Source organism: Microtus pennsylvanicus, chromosome 2, assembly GCF_037038515.1.
Source record: "Microtus pennsylvanicus isolate mMicPen1 chromosome 2, mMicPen1.hap1, whole genome shotgun sequence".
Taxonomy (NCBI): Eukaryota; Metazoa; Chordata; class Mammalia; order Rodentia; family Cricetidae; genus Microtus; species Microtus pennsylvanicus.
The window spans coordinates 65,697,187-65,714,853 of record NC_134580.1 but is presented as its reverse complement, the minus strand read 5'-3'; the positions used below and the strand labels follow the sequence as shown (position 1 = coordinate 65,714,853).

The following is a 17,667-nucleotide window of genomic DNA, read 5'->3' as shown; positions in this document are numbered from 1 at the left end:
GCCGCCGCCTCCCATTTCCCTCCCCCTCTCCCAATTAAGTCCCCCCCCAGCCCGAAAAGCAATCAGGGTTCCCTGTCCTATGGGAAGTCCAAGGAACCCCCACCACCATCCAGGTCTAGTAAGTTGAGCATCCAAACTGCATAGGCTCCCACAAAGCCAGTGCGTGCAGTAGGATCAGAAACCCATTGCCATTGTTCTTGAGTTCTCAGTAGTCCTCATTGTCCGCTATGTTCAGAGTCCGGTTTTATCCCTGGCTTTTTCACATCCAGACCAGCTGGCCTTGGTGAGTTCCCGATAGAACATCCCCATTGTCTCAGTGTATGGGTGCACCCCTCGCCGTCCTGAGTTCCTTGATCATGCTCTCTCTCCTTATGCTCCTGATTTGGACCTTGAGATTTCAGTCCTGTGCTCCAATTTGGGTCTCTGTCTCCTTTCATCGCTTGCTGAAGGTTAATATTCAGGAGGATGCCTATATGTTTTTCTTTGGGTTCTCCTTATTTAGCTTCTTTAGGATCACTAATTATAAGCTCAATGTCCTTGGTTTATGGCTAGAAACCAAATATGAGTGAGTACATCCCATGTTGCTCTTTTTGGGTCTGGCTTACCTCACTCAGGATAGTGTTTTCTATTTCCATCCATTTGCATGCAAAATTCAAGAAGTCCTTGTTTTTTATTGCTGAGTAGTACTCTAATATGTATAAATTCCATATTTTCTTCATCCATCCAGGGCATCTAGGTTGTTTCCAGGTTCTGGCTATCACAAACAATGCTGCTATGAACATCGTAGAGCACATACTTTTGTTGTATGATAAGGCCTCTCTTGGGTATATTCCCAAGAGTGGTATTGCTGGGTCCAGGGGTAAGTTGATCCCGAATTTCCTGAGAAACCGCCATACTGCTTTCCAAAGTGGTTGCACAAGTTTGCATTCCCACCAGCAATGGATGAGTGTACCCCTTTCTCCACAACCTCTCCAACAAAGGCTATCATTGGTGTTTTTTATTTTAGCCATTCTGACAGGTGTAAGATGGTATCTTAAAGTTGTCTTGATTTGCATTTCCCTGATCGCTAAGGAAGTTGAGCATGACCTTAAGTGTCTTTTGGCCATTTGAAGTTCTTCTGTTGAGAATTCTCTGTTCAGCTCAATGCCCCATTTTATAATTGGGTTGATTAGCCTTTTACGGTCTAGTTTCTTGAGTTCTTTATATATTTTGGAGATCAGACCTTTGTCAGTTGCAGGGTTGGTGAAGATCTTCTCCCAGTTAGTGGGTTGCCTTTGTGTCTTAGCAACAGTGTCCTTTGCTTTACAGAAGCTTCTCAGTCTCAGGAGGTCCCATTTATTCAATGAGGTCCTTAATGTCTGTGCTGCTGGGGTTATACGTAAGAAGTGGTCTCCTGTGCCCATGTGTTGTAGAGTACTTCCCACTTTCTCTTCTGATGCTAGCAAAGAAACTGTCAGATGCTGGAATGTAGAAGAAAGAACAATGTAAAACAGATCTAGTCTAGGTTTAAGAAACTGGTAAAAACTGGTCCCTATAAAAGGCATTAAAAGCAGGAAAACAGGGCAACGGCTACCAACTATTTTAATGTATTGGACAACATGAAGCTCATGCTGTGACCCCCGAGCTCAAGGAAGCAAGTGTTCACCTCAATGATTACCCAGTTGTCTTCCTGGAGGCACATTTTGGGCCACAGGACAGAACGAGGAAACCCGAGTATAGTACAGTGGTCTCTTTACAAAGACTGGTAGTCTAATTCAGAGTCCAGACAGGAGGGGCCACGCTAAAAAAGAGCTGCAGGAATCAGTATAAAACTCCTCTTTTGATGAATACTGAAATGGGGCATTTATTGGGTAAAAGTCCATAAGACTCAGCAAAAACAGCTGTCAGAGCTGACGATTTAAGAAGGCCCAGAGCCAGAAGGATGTGTAAAACTTGACTCATGATCCAGTGCAATGGAAGAATTGTTGAATCTGTAGTGCATTCAACAAGACCTCTAGAAGGGTCTCTCTTTGTAAGGGGGAGGAAGACTTAACTAGTTCATTACTGTGACAGACAGATATATCAGCCACAGTTATACATGTTTAATAATCTCTAAAAGAAAATGAGAAAATGCAGATGTTCACCAATAGAAAACATATAGTATCTACTAGTCAATCAAAAATTACTAGACATGAAAAAGGAAGAAAATCTGACCATAAAGAAAACAGTCAAGAGACATAGACCTAGTAATGAGAGTAGTGGTGAAACTAACTGACAATGTATGTCAACAGCTATTACACTATATATAAAAACATACTTTGCTATGTTATTAATTTGCATTGATTTTTATGTTCGTATTATTTAGGAATTAAGGAAAGGCAAAACTGCTTTGAGAAGAGAGATGGAAACTATAGTCACTTGGCATTGTACAAATGAAATATATAATGTATGAAGATTTAAAATTTACTAATGAGCATGTCAGCACATTGAATCAAGTAAATCATTAGTGAACTTCAAAATACAGCAATAGCAGCCATTCAAACTGAAGTCCAAGGGAGGAAGATTTATAAAAATGAAAATCTCTGTGGCAATTGAATAGTTTCAACCAGTCCAACATGTAAAACTGGACTCCCGAAAACTGCCAGGGTGATGTTAGAACAAGAAAAGAAAATAAGTTATTAATGCCCGAAGGTTTTTCTAATGAGTCAAGACCTACATAGTCTTATGCAAGAAACTCAATAAAACCAAGCAGGATGAACAAGCAAGCCGCTGTCTCCAACCTGGTGGGAAACAGCAATAAGAATATCTTCAAAACTTCCAGAGAAGAGAATGTTGAGTAAAAGTGAGCAAGATCGGAATAATTGTTGGCTTTTATAAGAAATTGCAGTGTCTGGTGGAAGCCACAAATGACAGCGTTAGAGTATTCAAACAAAACCCCACCAACTTAGAGCAATCAACAAAAATGCACCTTAAAATTATGACAAAAATTTTTCTGACACACATTTTTTGATAAACAAAATTGGAGGATCAAACTCTTCCTCAGAAAACACATATGACAAGAAAATTTAAAGAAAGCATATCAAGTCAAAATAAAACTGTGCCAGGCCTTCAAAAATAGGAGAATTTCTGATAACTGCTATCCAATAAAAAATTACTTAATGTTGAAAATAAAGAAAATGTGGGCATTTATAAGCAGATAAGTAAGTCAGTAAAACTGAAAGACATTCTAGCCTATGAAATTTCTTTTAAAAAGTATGTGTTCTTTAAAGCAAAAATAATAATGCATATGGGGTTTATAAATACAAGGAAGTAAATGTAGGATAACTATTGGAAAGAACAGGAGAGAAATATATGATAGCATACTATTCTACTATTAAAATATATATGAAGCACAGACTTGGCAAAGACTTTTATTCTTTACAGTGAATATCATAAATTCTAGAGCAACCACTAAAAAAAGTTATAAATAATAAGCCATTGATAAGAAGATAAATCACAACTTAGGGAGAAATAAACTTCAATGAAGAGAGAAAGGAACAGATACAATAGAATACTCCTGTCATCCCAGCATTTGTGGAGCTGAGACAGTGGTTTTTTTTTTTTTTTTTTTTTTTTTTTTTTTTTTTTTTTTTGGTTTTTCGAGACAGGGTTTCTCAGTGGCTTTGGAGCCTGTCCTGGAACTAGCTCTGTAGACCAGGCTGGTCTCGAACTCACAGAGATCCGCCTGCCTCTGCCTCCCGAGTGCTGGGATTAAAGGCATGCGCCACCATCGCCCGGCTGAGACAGTGTTTTCAGGTTAGCCTGGGTTATGAAGACTCGAGTCCCAAAGAATCCAAAAGCTTATATAACAGGCCAGGAACACGGCTCAGTGGGCAAAATGCTCTTGCTGTACAAGTCTGAAGACCTGAGTTCAATCCCTGGAACTCATAAAAAACCAGGTGTTGGGACTGTGTATCTGTGATCCTATATGCTATCCAATCAGTAGTAGATCCTAACTGCAATTCTGTAAGATGGAGGCAGAGACAGGAGAACTACGTGGAGAGTCATGGACCAGCTAGCCTGTAGGACAGTGCACAGCAGAAACAAGAGAAACCTGCCTGGTCAGTTTGCAAGGCAGGAATAAACTCAAAAGGTTGTGACATATGGGCATCTCCAATATCTCTTCCTTTTCCTCCTATACCACTCTCTTCCACCCTTTGCTACCTCTATCCATTATAATTATAATTATTATTATTATAAATAGAATTTAAATATAAATAAATAGGACAAGAAAAAAGGAGAGATTGGAGAAAAAAGGTCAAACGAAACATAAAATAGACATGAAGGTGGCTGGATTATGCTCAAGCATCTCAACCAAAAGGCATGTTTGCCAAACTGAATTTAAGAATGAGATGCGTGTAAAGAGTGCTCAGTGAAAATCTGTAGTTTCACGTGCTTATGTAAGGAGGAAAGAGAGGTACGGCTCTATGATCTGGCCACAGTGAAAAGCCTGAAAGGCCTCTTTGGTCTGGAGTGGAGTGAGATAAGGAGGGAAGAGCATCATCTGGAAAGTCACATGTGTCACCACTGCGGGTCTAAGCCTACCACCTTCAGAAGACCTGTGGAAACATGACTACACTTCCATCAAGAAAAGGTGGAGCTGAGTATGAGAACCTGAAACACCATCAATCAACTCTCAAGGCAAAGAGATGGAGGACTGGCCACCAGCCCAGCTCTAGGTTCTACATGCATGCATACATACAAAAGGAGAGGAAACAAAATAATAAACTGATTCTAGAATCTATCTGAAGAATCTATGGGTATCAATTAGTCAGAACAATTATGAAAAATAGTAAATAGATGAAGGGATTTATCTGATCTCAAGAGTTCAGAACTTCCTACTACCTACCCTACATTAGTCTCAATAGTGTGACATTGCCGTGATGTCCTAAGATGAGACACAACAAAGGACTAGATGAGAGTAGTGGTTCTCAACCTTCCTAATGCTGTTACCCTTTATTATAGTTCCTTATATTGTGGTGACCCCCCCAACCATAAAATTGTTTTTATGGCTACTTCATAACTCTAATTTTGCTACTGTGATGGATTGTAATGTAAATATCTGTTTTTTCTAGTGGTCTTAGGTGATCCCTCTGAAAGGGTCATTTGACCCACCCCCAAGGGGTCAAAAGCCACAGGTTGAGAACTTTTGAACTAGAACCATACATTAACTGTAATCAATATTTTTACAAAAGTTTGAAATTATTTAATGGGTAGGGTACATTATTTCCAACTAACGGTGCTGAAACAGATAAGATTATGGGGAAAAAATGATGCATGGTAGGAATTCAGGAGTATCAGTTGAATGAACATGGTCCCCTGTGCACAAGTCATCTGTGCAAATGGTGTTAGCAAGAATGTGCTGGCAGCTGCCTTGCTGTGCAGTGATGTGTGAATGTTAAATGCTGTGACATCCCGGACGGTCATTTAACCTGTCCACGACAGCAGAAAGCTTACTTCTCTACTGTATAAAATTAAAGAACTAATTGAAGCCTCATGCTCCTCATTGCCCATGATTAGGCCTTCTTACCAGCTTAACGAGCTGGTGAAGGAATGCAGAGTTTCCACCTATTGTTGAGAAGTCTAAAGGCTTCAGAGATAGAAGAGAGGGAGTATGATTCAGCAACTCCAGGAAGCATTTCTGGGTCTGTAGCAGGTGTCTCAAGCTGTTTTGTTAATCACCTTCTCATAATCTGCTGCTTGACTGTGAATGATGGACCAGCTAATTACATATGCCCCACATTGCAGCACTGGCCTCCTTTACCACTACTGGTCCTTTTATAAATAACACATAGAAACGTATAAGTTGCCATTTATCTCACAAGATAAATACCACATAAACAGTTAGTCAGATGTACTGTGATCTTATTTGGAACAACTACTAAGAATAACCACTGCTTCTTAATTAGAAAGATTGTCCTAAAAGTTAATTAATGAGAGTCAACTGTAAATACCATTGGAAATTTAGTTGCATTTAAATGCTAAATTTGTATCTCAGATCTGCAGCTTGGCTTCCTTGGGGCCAGGATTTTTTCCTGACCACTGGCATTTAATGAACATTCCAAGAACTAATGTTTTACTTTAAGTGAAATGTGTTAGCATTAAATGCATATTCATTTCCTGTGTTTTTTTCTTGTATCTTTGTTTTCCTTTGTTTTGGAAGTCAGAAAGCTGTTCCCACTGAATCATTTCCTACCTAGCTGCACAATGGGTTTTAGAGGACTCTAGTTCAGAAAAAAATTACTGTAAAAATATTGCATCCCTTTACAAAATCAGTTAAAGGGCCTGCATTTTTCCACCAAAGGATAAACTGCCTGATGTCCAAGAAAGCAAAAGGCTATTTAAATAAGTTTTTTTTAAAAAAGTATCTTAGAAAGATTTTGGAGAAACATCACTAATATTTTATAATAGTAGTTAAGTAGTTTGTCATCTTTCTGTAACCAACTGTGTAGTTGGAATTTTCTATCCTGCCAGCCAGCTCCCCCAAAACCAAATGGAGACTTTGTATTAATTAAAAAACTCAATGAGGGCTGCTGAAAAGCCAAGAACAATGGCACTGGGTTTTGATCCTACTGCATGTACTGGCTTTGTAGGAGCCTAGGCTGTTTGGATGCTCACCTTCCTAGACCTGGATGGAGGGGGGAGGACCTTGGACTTCCCACAGGGCAGGGAACCCTGACTGCTCTTTGGGCTGGAGAGAGAGGGGGAGGGGAACAGGGGAGGGGGAGGGAAATGGGAGGCGGAGGTGGGGAGGAGGCAGAAATTTTTAATAACAATAATAATAAAAACCTAAAAAACACTCAGCCATAACTTAGGCTTGTGACTAACCAGTTCTTTCAACTTAAATGAACCCAGTTCTATTAATCTACATATTAGCACGTGATTTGTGGCTTTACCTGTCCTCCAACATGTCTTGCTCCCGCTACATCTCCTGGAGACCCTGCTTTTCTTCTGTCCAGTGTCCTCTGTGTCTGGCTGCTCCACCTATGCCTCCCGACTAACTAACTAATGGCCGTGTAGCTTTTTATTAAATAAACAAGAAAGTGCCTGGGCAAAGACACTTCTTCACAATATACGAAAAGATTACTCCACAACACAACTGTCCTACATAAAAGTATAGACATTCATTATGGATAAATCTATACTGGCACACAAGCAAGACTAGAGAAAAAGAAGGATACAGAGGCTCCCAGCACAGCTCAGCTTTCGAGTCACCTCTAAACTCTCCACAGAATACCACTTCCTCCTGAACACGATACATATTTTCCTTAGTGACTAAGCTTTGATTATATTGTAATGTGTCTTTTAGAATAGAACTGGGAGGGTGTGAAGACCTAGTTCAAATCTGAAGAACCCATATAAAAGCTGGACATGTAGCTTACCTTTGTAATCCCAATAGTCCTTCTGCAAGATGAAAGTTGGAGATAGGAGAATCCCTGAACCTCAAGTGTCAACTAACCTGTCATATGCAGCAGAACACAGTAACAAAATGAAAGGCAAGGACCAACTCCTGCATGCCTGAATACACCCAAAGACAGACATTTTTAGTAGTATGGTGTCATACTATATTTATCTCCTATTGTTCATCTTACAGCTTCTTGTGACCTTGACACTCTGGAATGCCAAAACTGTAAAAAGCTCACTTTGGCTTAGACTGTCCCTTCGAGCCCTGGATTTGATTGCCCCGGGGGCATTTTGTGGAGAGCTAAATTGACATCATCCCTAAAATAATTAGATTTACATGTTTTAAAGTAATTTCATTTCTGTTTGAAATCCAATATAGTTTAGTGTTTGTAAACTGAATAGCTCTGATCCTATTGAAGCCCCTTAATATATGTTACCTCTTTTTATTTGAGCCTTCTTGTTTCTTGTAACTGTAGCAGAGCTTCACAAGATTATATAATTGGAATGGGCTTACCAATTACCTAACCCTTGTCTCCAGTTCTAAATGCTACCAATCCTGCAGTACTTTTAAAAAAGAAAGAAAAGAAAAGCTGTTGTTTCTCTTCTTCTCTCACACCCACTTAACTCTCCATTTACATCAAGATATCCCTTTTACCCAGACGCCAAGGAAGGAACATGGGAAAGTCTGAAGACAGCTTGGGATCCACAATGAGTCCCAGCCCAGCTTAGGTTATGGTATGAGACTCACTATCAAAACAAACAAATAGAAACTTATTCTTTAATTCCATAGCAACACACCTTTTATCACTCACCTGACTTCAGCAGGGGTTCTTAAATATTTTCCTTTAAGTGCCTTTTTCTCTTTTCCTATAGCCACACTTCCTCCTTGTAGATATTATTAAACTGTTAGTAGAAACATCCTCCTATAGAAGCTGGGTCTCTTCCCCCTATAGCATAAACATTTAAGTGCTTAGTAATAGGTGCTGGGTTTTCTAAACTCTGTCAGCTCAGCCATGAAGTAAGAAACACCCCTCAGGAATTCTTTGATTCTGCCTTGTGACTGGTTGCATTTTACTCTAAACCACCCAGCCTCCAATGCCATAATCAGACATCCAGCAATGGCTGACAAAATTCGGACTCCAGCCCAGGCCTTTCCACAGCACTGCCAAAACCCTGCCGAGTTGTCTGCCTCGTAGATGGGAATCAGGTCACGATAGCACAAGTGTGTAAGACTTTCCACTCAATTAATTCCTATGACCCTGGTTGCCAACTAAGCAGGAGGTGGTTATTTAGAGATGGAGGAAGAAAAGAGAGTTTCAGTGGTCACATTTGCTAAAAACTACCTTCCAGTACGTAAGGGTTTATATCTTTATTTGTAACCAGAAATCAAAAATCTGTCCATCTGAACACAATTGCTCAAATCCACAGTACTCGTGAAGCTTTTGTAGTAAAGGCCACCCTGGAAAGAATCATTAGCGTCTTCTCAGGTCCAATTATTCCCTGTGTGTTCTTTCTTGCAATTCACTCTGTCGGGGAAAAAAAGGCACAAGAATGAAACAAAACTCTTTTAATCATGTTTTCTTAGCAAGTGTGGAGAATGTCAGGTCAGCATGTAGACCTGAGTCACATCTGCTCAGGTAGTAAAAAGCTGCATTAACATTGGACCATGAAGGAAAGGTGGCCAATAAATCTGCATGATCCAAGCAGGAAACAATCAGTTTAGGACTGATGCATAATCATGAGTAAAAGCACCACATCCAAAGAAAGGACAATATTACTTTGTGTTAGAAAACAAGAAAGACAAAGTCAAAGAGCAGGATGTTTGGTTTATGGCCATATTACCAGCACACACAGACCTATAAAACTATGAAGTCAAAGATAATGACCCTCATCATAGAGATGGTGAGAGACTGATCAGGGGAGAAAGAATGGGTATTCAGGAGTGGGTAGCTGTTGAGGAAGTGCCAACTTTTATATACTCAGAGGCACATAAGCACATATATATATACACATATATGTGTATAGGCAGGTATATTAATTCATTTTTTCTAAATTCGTTTGACCCATAAAGCACCAACCACTACATACATGCTGCAAAAGGCATGGAGGAAGGGTTGGTGTGAAAAAAATAGTAAATGGATCAATAAGTATATGTATGTTGTACAGTAAGGTGACTATTGGTAGCAAATCTATAGATCCTAAAAGCCAGGAGAAAAGAAATTATATGTTTCATCATGAAGAAATGAAAATGACAGAATATAGACTCACTTAGATTAAACTGATTTGAATATTACATGCAGATGTATTGTTGAAACATCTCATTGCACTCTATGGTTATATGTAATTTTTATTGTTGGTGTATCAGTGTTAAAAGATTAGTTTTAAAATGCTGTTAAAACGATTCAAGATAGGCATGGGGGGAAGGGCAGCAAGTAGACCGAGTTACACCAGTCAAATTCCCACAGAGGAAAAGGCTGATTTTTTATGGCAGTGGGAATAGGTACACGATAAGGATTTTAAATCAGAGAAACCCAAGTTTGACTCTGTTTTAAATAAATGTTTTCATATATTTTATAGACCTACCATGGTTTCCCCTCCCTTCTCTCCTCCCATTCCCTTCACCTACCTCCCTTTTACTATCCCCCACTCCACCTCCACATCCACTCCTCCTCCATCTCCACTCAGAAAGGGGCAGGCCTCCCATGGGAGTCAGCAAAGCATGGCTCATTAAACTGAGGCAGAACCAAGCTCCTCCCCCTGCATCAAGGTTGGGTGAGGCAACCCAGCATGGAGATGGGGTTCCCAAAAGCCAGCGTAAGTGGAATACTCCTCTTACAAAATTGTACAGCCTCTTTGGAAATAGGTATGGCCGTTTCTAAGAAAATTGGGAATCAATCTACCCCAAGACCCAGCATTACCAATCTCGGGCATATACCCAAAGGATGATCAATCATACCACAAGGAGACTTGCCTAACTATGTTTATAACATTGTTATTTGTAATAGCCAGAACCTGGAAACAACCAAGTTTGACTCCTTTCTCTCTGTTTAGATAAGTATGATATCTATCTTCCATCTGTTGCTGTTATTGGTTGCATGTGGTGTCCCTGAGAGAATTTAATGAAATAATTTCCAAAGAGCTCCAGGCACACAAGAAGCACTGGGCAAATTGTGACAGTAATCCTTGTTACTTCGCCATAGGATGTCTCCATAACCATCATCACGTGGTACTAGTTAGTCTCACGAGTGCTCTTAGTTCTAGTCCTAACACTGTCATGAAGTTCTTCAACTTTATGGGAGATGGCTCAGTCCACACAGTTCAGCCACCCAGCAACCAGGTCACCAGGAGCGTCAGTGCTGACCTCAACTACATGCTCAGAATTGTCATACATTTTCCAAAGCCTGGACGTGCCACAGACTTAATGGTACACCTGGAAACTTTTAGTATAAGCTTGGAGGTTCTTGAGTAGGTGGAAAGTTAATAAACTCAAATTGTAATACTTTTAATGAAGTTTGGACTTGGGGTCTCTTTCTTTCCTACTCTAGCCCATTCTTTGTTTTCTTTTTCTTCCCCTATGAGCTGTTTTTACTTCTGAGAAGCTATGGGTTAGGAAGCTATTAATTAACTACTCCCAATTCTAATTTTCAGAAAGATTTAATAGGGATTAAACTGCCTCCTTGAAAAGAGAGATTAAATAACTGCAAATTCTATGAATTGACTTTCTAATTGTTTTGGCAATAATGTTTTTCACATGATAATGTGACTAAAAAAATAATAATTTTAATTAAATTTTAAATGTATTTTTAACGTTTTTATGGATCCTAAGGAGACTGTTTCCTTGTAGGGAATATATTAAGAACGCAACATTTTTCTCTAACCCCATAATTATTATGATCAGGGGAAGCCTGTAATGCATTCCATTGCAATTAAATCGTGTGCCCCAGACTGTTTGAGATTTGTTTACAGGGGAGAAATAGATTTTCCACAGCTGCTTGCCTGTGTGTGCAGCCTTCTCATGGCACCACCACAGCGTCATGTGTTCGATAAAATAACACAGTTGAATTTGGACTTCAGAGCTCAACTAAAGTCCTCATAACATAAATTGTTTAATTTTTGTTCATGAGATCTCTTCAATTACATATGTATGAGAGATGACACACAAGCAGGTGCTGTGAATCTTTGTGTATTTACCCACCCATATCTTTAGGAATCAGCAAGGATTTATTCTTTTTTATATTTATTTATTTATTTATTATGTATACAATGTTCTGTCTGTGTGTATGCCTGCAGGCCAGAAGAAGGCACCAGACCTTATTACAGATGGTTGTGAGCCACCATGTGGTTGCTGGGAATTGAACTCAGGACCTTTTGAAGAGCAGGCAATGCTCTTAGCTGCTGAGCCATCTCTCCAGCCCCAAGGATTTACTCTTGTTCTGACAGCCTGCACATACCATGGTCATTACCACTCTGTCCCTGTGGGGACTGTGATACACGGTGACCAGTATGGGGCAGCGTGGGTGTCTCCAACGAGAGTCACCTACTAGGCATCACCTAAACTCACAGCTGGAAAATACTTTCTGTGAGATGAGTGTCCACAAAAAAGACTCAGAAGGATGGAAAAGGTGTAAGAGGAGGAAAAAAATCACTCAAATCAGGGTCAAGGCAATGTCACATAGAACAGATTTCATGGTCCAACTATGTCATCACTATGAATAATCACTAGAACTTTGATTGATTAAATTAGGATTTTAAATTCTCCAAGTGGCATTTAATTGCTCCTGATGCTGTGGGTACGTTGGAGCTTCTGTGGGTATATAACAGCCATAATAAAGGCTTAATTGAATGCCTACTAATCCTCAACAGCATCTTGAAGGTTAGCTATCATTATCCTGAATTTGATAGAATGGTCTTGTAGGAGGCTGTCAAAGTCACCCAGTTATTAAGCAGAAGAGTCTGAATTTGAACCCAGGCTTCTCTTCCTCCGTTCTCTCAGCTATATCTCCCTTCTCTTAGGCTGACATACTTACATCCCAAATCTCCCTTAAAAATACTTTCTAACAGTGAAAGGTCTCAGAATGCTGTAGCTTGTTTCCAGGGAAGAACAGCGCTCCTTAGAGCAAATTCCTCCCAGCAGCTTTCCATTTCTGAAGAGCATTTTGATGATTCCCTGTTCAGAGCTCATACATCTGTCAAAAGATACCATGCAATTACCCCTAGGGATAGCTAGCATTCGCCCACCTTTCTCTGAAATTGAAATGCAGGAGCTCCCTCGGCACTGGTCCGTTAGATCGGTGGCTGTCACTGATAAAGTGTCTCCTTGGAATTGCATAGACAAAGCTCCAGGGCTGCCAATGGGCCTGCTCACAGCTCCTGTGTATGCAGCATGCCTGGTGGTGATAGGCAAGTTTCTGAGTTGTTTTTATTTTGCATAATGTCCCTGGGAACTTAGATGATGCAGGAGGAAATGCCTTCCTTAAGTCACATACTCTAAAGTGAGGCAGCCAAACATGGCCCGTCTGGCAGTCAGAGTCCTTCAGTCAGAGACACAAAGGGACTTTTGGAAGTCAGCAAGGGACATCACAGTTTGTCTTGCCAAGAATTACCATTTAGTCATGCCCCCCACTACACTCCAGCAAGCTCCTCTCCTTTGTAATCTCTGGAGTTACCTACTAGTTTTGGGGGTGTCTACCTGAGATGAAGCTGCAGTTGCCCAACTGTCCTGGTAAGTAGATGCATGAGTCTCTCCACTTGTGGACTACTCCAGCCCATTTTCAGGACCTAACATTGCCAGTTGCCCATTTTATCCATTACTAACCCAATTTATCTCACGTCACACAAATCCAACTGTATTCTATGCACCTGGAATCCCTGTGTACACTTGTCTCTACTGGTTTCATAAGTACTTGTGCTAGATATCCTCCTGGGTGAACTGTCTTGGGCTGTGCTAATAAATCCCTTTGCCCTCTGATGTATTGTTGGGTTTGGCCCAGGGGAACCCAGAAGAGTTTGGGGAAGCATGAGTTAGAGACTGATGCCCAGGCTTCCCAATAACCACAGCTCCTCTCTGTCTTCCCTAGGACTCACTCTTAATTCCTTCCTATCCCCTCCCTCCTCTTTTAGGCCTCAGGTTAGCAATGACTCACCATGATGGCTAGCCCTGGCTTGTTTCATCTGTTACTTATTTAACCCTAATCATTCTTTATAAGTAACCTCTCCTGTAAATTCTCCACGTTGCCTTGTTGTAAGTACCTTATTTTCCTACAAGGGTTGATACATCATCCTCCAGACCAAACTTGCTCTTAAAATTAGCTACCATTCATACAGTATATTTATCCATCTTGTATTTGGTGCTGTGTTGTAGGCATTGGTGACAGAGTGGGTATCAAAATAGAGGATCTAACTCAGGGGAGCTTAAAGTAGCTCATGGAGAAGGTGTAAATACAGTTATAAGAAAGAGTGGGGGTGATGAGGATGACAATGAGGACAGCACCCAGCACTGGGACCCCGTCATCCAGTGATATCCTAGCTGCTGGGATAACTCACAAGCACATCCTCCCCTACTGGAGAATAACTTTGGGGATGTTAGAAATTAAGTTCCTCTTACGTTTATATCAGTCTTTAGCTTTAGCCTACTGCCTAGAACAGTATGGGGATGCAAACATTTCTTCCGTTAATTTGGACCGAACTTTCAGAACATTGATCAGCATCAACCCCAGCCTGCTCACTCCCTACAGGTTTTATGTTATCAGGCTGGAAGATGGTAAGACTGCATGCTTTCTGAGCTCCTAGGAGAACAGATAGCATGCTTTACTGGTCCAGAGAGAGTCACTGCACGGAAAAAAACATCACTTGCTTAGTGAAGAGTTTGGTAGCTACTGTCAGTTAGCACACGTTGATACTTGTCAGTAAGCATAGGAGCCATTCATGGTTGGCATATGGATGAGTTCTTTCTTTGTTTCTCTTTCCTCACAAGCCTTCATTGCATTTACTAGAGCCATGGCTAAATTTGGTATGGGAAACCTCAGCTTAATTTCAGAGCAAGGGGCTTAGGAAAATAGGTAGAATATATCTTTCATTGAAGTTTTTAAAACTTAGACCCTCATGAAGAAAATCAGTCCTAGGCAGTGGAGGCCTCAGGTACAGTTGTAACAGCCAACTTATGGGCAGGAAGCAGAAGGGTGCTGTCAATGTGGTTATCCTAAGTTCATAATCGTTTCTTTTCTCCACAAAGCGATTGGTTAAAACAATCATTATGTGAAGGTCGTATAAGGAAATTTATACCAGTAAGAAATACAGAGTGAGACTCAGCAATGGTAAGATGGTACCCAGCCTTTACCTACCCATCCCTTAGAGTGTGGGTTCTCAGGGCCGGTGTGAGACATTTAATTTTCAGGAACTTGCATAACATAAGGCACTAACTTTATTGTCATTCAATAAATATGTGACTGAACAGAAATAAAGTGATTAGTTTTTAGACTAGAGAGTGGGTGGGGCAGTAGAAGAGGGAACAAGAGGAGGGAAGAAAATTAACCCTGAAAGGGACAAGAGAGAAAGTGAGAGAGAGAAAGAAACGTAGGAAGCACAAGGAACAGATAGCTCAAATTCAGGTAGTATAAGCAAATGGAATTGAAAACTGACCATGGACTGTACAAATGGATTGTGACCTCCTGCTAAAACTCAAATATTGCCAGGCTAGATTCTGAAAACTTTCATTAGAGAAAACACTAAGAATGTAAGGACAGGGGATGTAAAATGATGGGGAAAGGCAGGCAGTGTAGTGTTCTGCATAAAGACGAAGCTGGGTCACCTTAAATATAGGAGAGGGGGTATTAAGTATGGGAGAAATGCAAATCCTAACTCAGTAACCATGAAAGACATTGGATTATTACTTAACATTTTTCTTATAAAGAAAATATAAAGACTTGCATATTGCTACACATGAAAAGGACACCACAAATCAATAAAAGTTCAATCTACCAGAAAGATAGAATTCTGAATTTATGTATTCCTCAAAGCTTAACTTTGAAATATATAAAAAAAAGACATTTCCAAAACTATGGAATAGCTATGAAATAGGAAACACACTGAAAATCATAAATGGACATTTTTGTCTATAACTCCCCAGATGCATAACAAGTCAATAAAGAGTTAAAACTTTGAAGAACACAATTAATGCACCAGACCCGGGGACATGCCCAGCAGACTGGACATGCATCCTTTATAAGCAGTGCACATGGACTATTTGTGAAATTAGACCTGGTAGTAGGCCATGAAGCAAATCACAACAAAATTCAAAGAATTTATACCATATAGCCCACATTATAAGATAGCTATATTAGAAACTAATTGTAAAATTATACAAGGAAACACATTTTTTTAGAAATTAAGAATATTCACTAAAAAACATAAGTTGATCAACCTAGAAATTAATAAGCATTTAAACCTGAGCAGTCATGAACACTCTAATCAGAATTGGTTAGAAAGCAAAGATTATGGTCTTGGTGAATATACCAGAGTAAAAGGAAATTTGCAAAGTAATAAACCAAAAGCATTTAACTCAAGTAAGAAAACAAACCAAAGAAAGAAGGGAAACCAAAGAAAGCTAAGAGCAAAATCCAGTGAAAGAAAAAGTACTACCTAATAGAAAGTATCCCCAAAGCTCCAACTCGTCTCTCTTTTTCTTTGAAAGACAACGAAAATGACGAATTGCTGGAAAGAGAAGAGATATTGATAAGCTACATCAGATGCAAAAAGAAAAGATATCTCACTGTAGAATGGATGAAATTATCAAAAGTAAAAAGACGGTGTGTGTGTGTGTGTGTGTGTGTGTGTGTGTGTCTATGAAGCTACAGAAAAAAACAAAATGTGATCAGTACATGAGCAAAACAGGTCTGTGACTCCTCAGGGAATAGAACAGAGAGCTACAATGAGAAGAAGGGTGAAAACATGGCCTCCTCGAGTACTAGAAAGTGCTTTCTTGGGCTGAATGATAGGCATGTCCTCTTTATAACCTCACCTTAGTCTTGCATACATAGGCTCTCTGCAGTCTTCTCTGTATGTCATACATTGCACAATAAGACAATCAGTCCGACTTCCAGATGCTTTGGAGCTGCAACTAGACCTCCACAAGACCGTCCAAGTAGGGGTCAAAGAAGTGAATTAGATAGGATTTTTCTCCAGACTTTGATTTGATTTGAGGCTGAAACCGGGGTTTTTTGTTCCTTGCAGCTCTAATTTCTCATCTACTCTTAATGTAGTGTTAGCTCCCTGTTCCCAAGTCATTTGTCAGAAAAGTTAAGGGATTCCTAGAACTCTCCCACAATCTGACACATAAATCTTAGTGGTCAGAGTAATGTGATGTAGCTATTTCTTCCTTCAAGATAGCCTTGGGGAGCAATTACTTTGCCACTTCAGTTAGCAGGGGGAGTGGAGTAAAAGGATGTGAGGGCAGGAATGGTTTCTGAACAGCTACTCAGCAATGCTTGTCTAAATACCGCACTCAGAATTCTCCCTCTTCCCCCCAGGAGCCAGTCTGCGAGATGACTTATACAAATATTTCTCCTTCCATCATTCCCACGGAGACACCATGACTGTCATGGATCCAAAGCAGATGAACGTTGCTGCTGCTGTCTGGGCTGTTGTAGCTTACGTTGTTGCAGATATGGAGGAGATGCTGCCCAGGTCCTGAGGAGAACAAGAAGAAAGGTCCTTGTCCTCGTTAGTTGGGGATCCTGGCTTTGTGTATTCAAGATACCTATCTTCACAAAACAGTGTTATACACTTAATCCACAGGGCACAGCTTTCTCCATCCCTTCTGTTAATCACCTTTTCTTGATTCTTTCTTACCTGTTTCTAGAATAAGGCATGATCCTCACTACTCATAGATTCAACACACTGTGGAGAATCACAATTAAGTCATTTATTTATACCACTTTGAAAATAAACAAATCTGTTTAAAGCCTCTGATTTTGCATATTCATTTATAAACATTAAATTAAATGTAATGAGACCAATTTTGTGGTTTAGATTATGGCAAAGAGTAAGAGAATTACAGAATCTTAATATTTGAATTGACTACATGAAGAGATTTGACTGTCTAGTTTGTGCATTTTATATTGCACATTTTAATGAAATATAGAAATTTCAAATTGGTTTAAAAAAAAGAAGGAAATATATCTGCACTTAGAAAACAACTCTGTATACTCTAGGACCTTCTAAAGATGGGCACAGGAAGCTGTCACTGAA

The 17,667-nt window shown here is 39.9% G+C and overlaps 1 protein-coding gene across 4 annotated transcripts in view; it reads left to right on the top strand.

Annotated features, from left to right (window-relative positions):
* The window catches only part of Cpq (carboxypeptidase Q), a 361,963-nt gene extending 344,580 nt beyond the window's left edge, over positions 1–17,383 (top strand). For all 4 annotated transcript variants that reach the window (XM_075961232.1, XM_075961233.1, XM_075961234.1 and 1 more), the window contains one exon: positions 16,947–17,383. In XM_075961232.1, coding sequence (XP_075817347.1) covers positions 16,947–17,110 — 164 coding nt within the window. In that variant the 3' untranslated portion in view covers positions 17,111–17,383. The remainder of the gene's footprint in view (positions 1–16,946) is intronic.
* Positions 17,384–17,667: the final 284 nt, after the last annotated feature.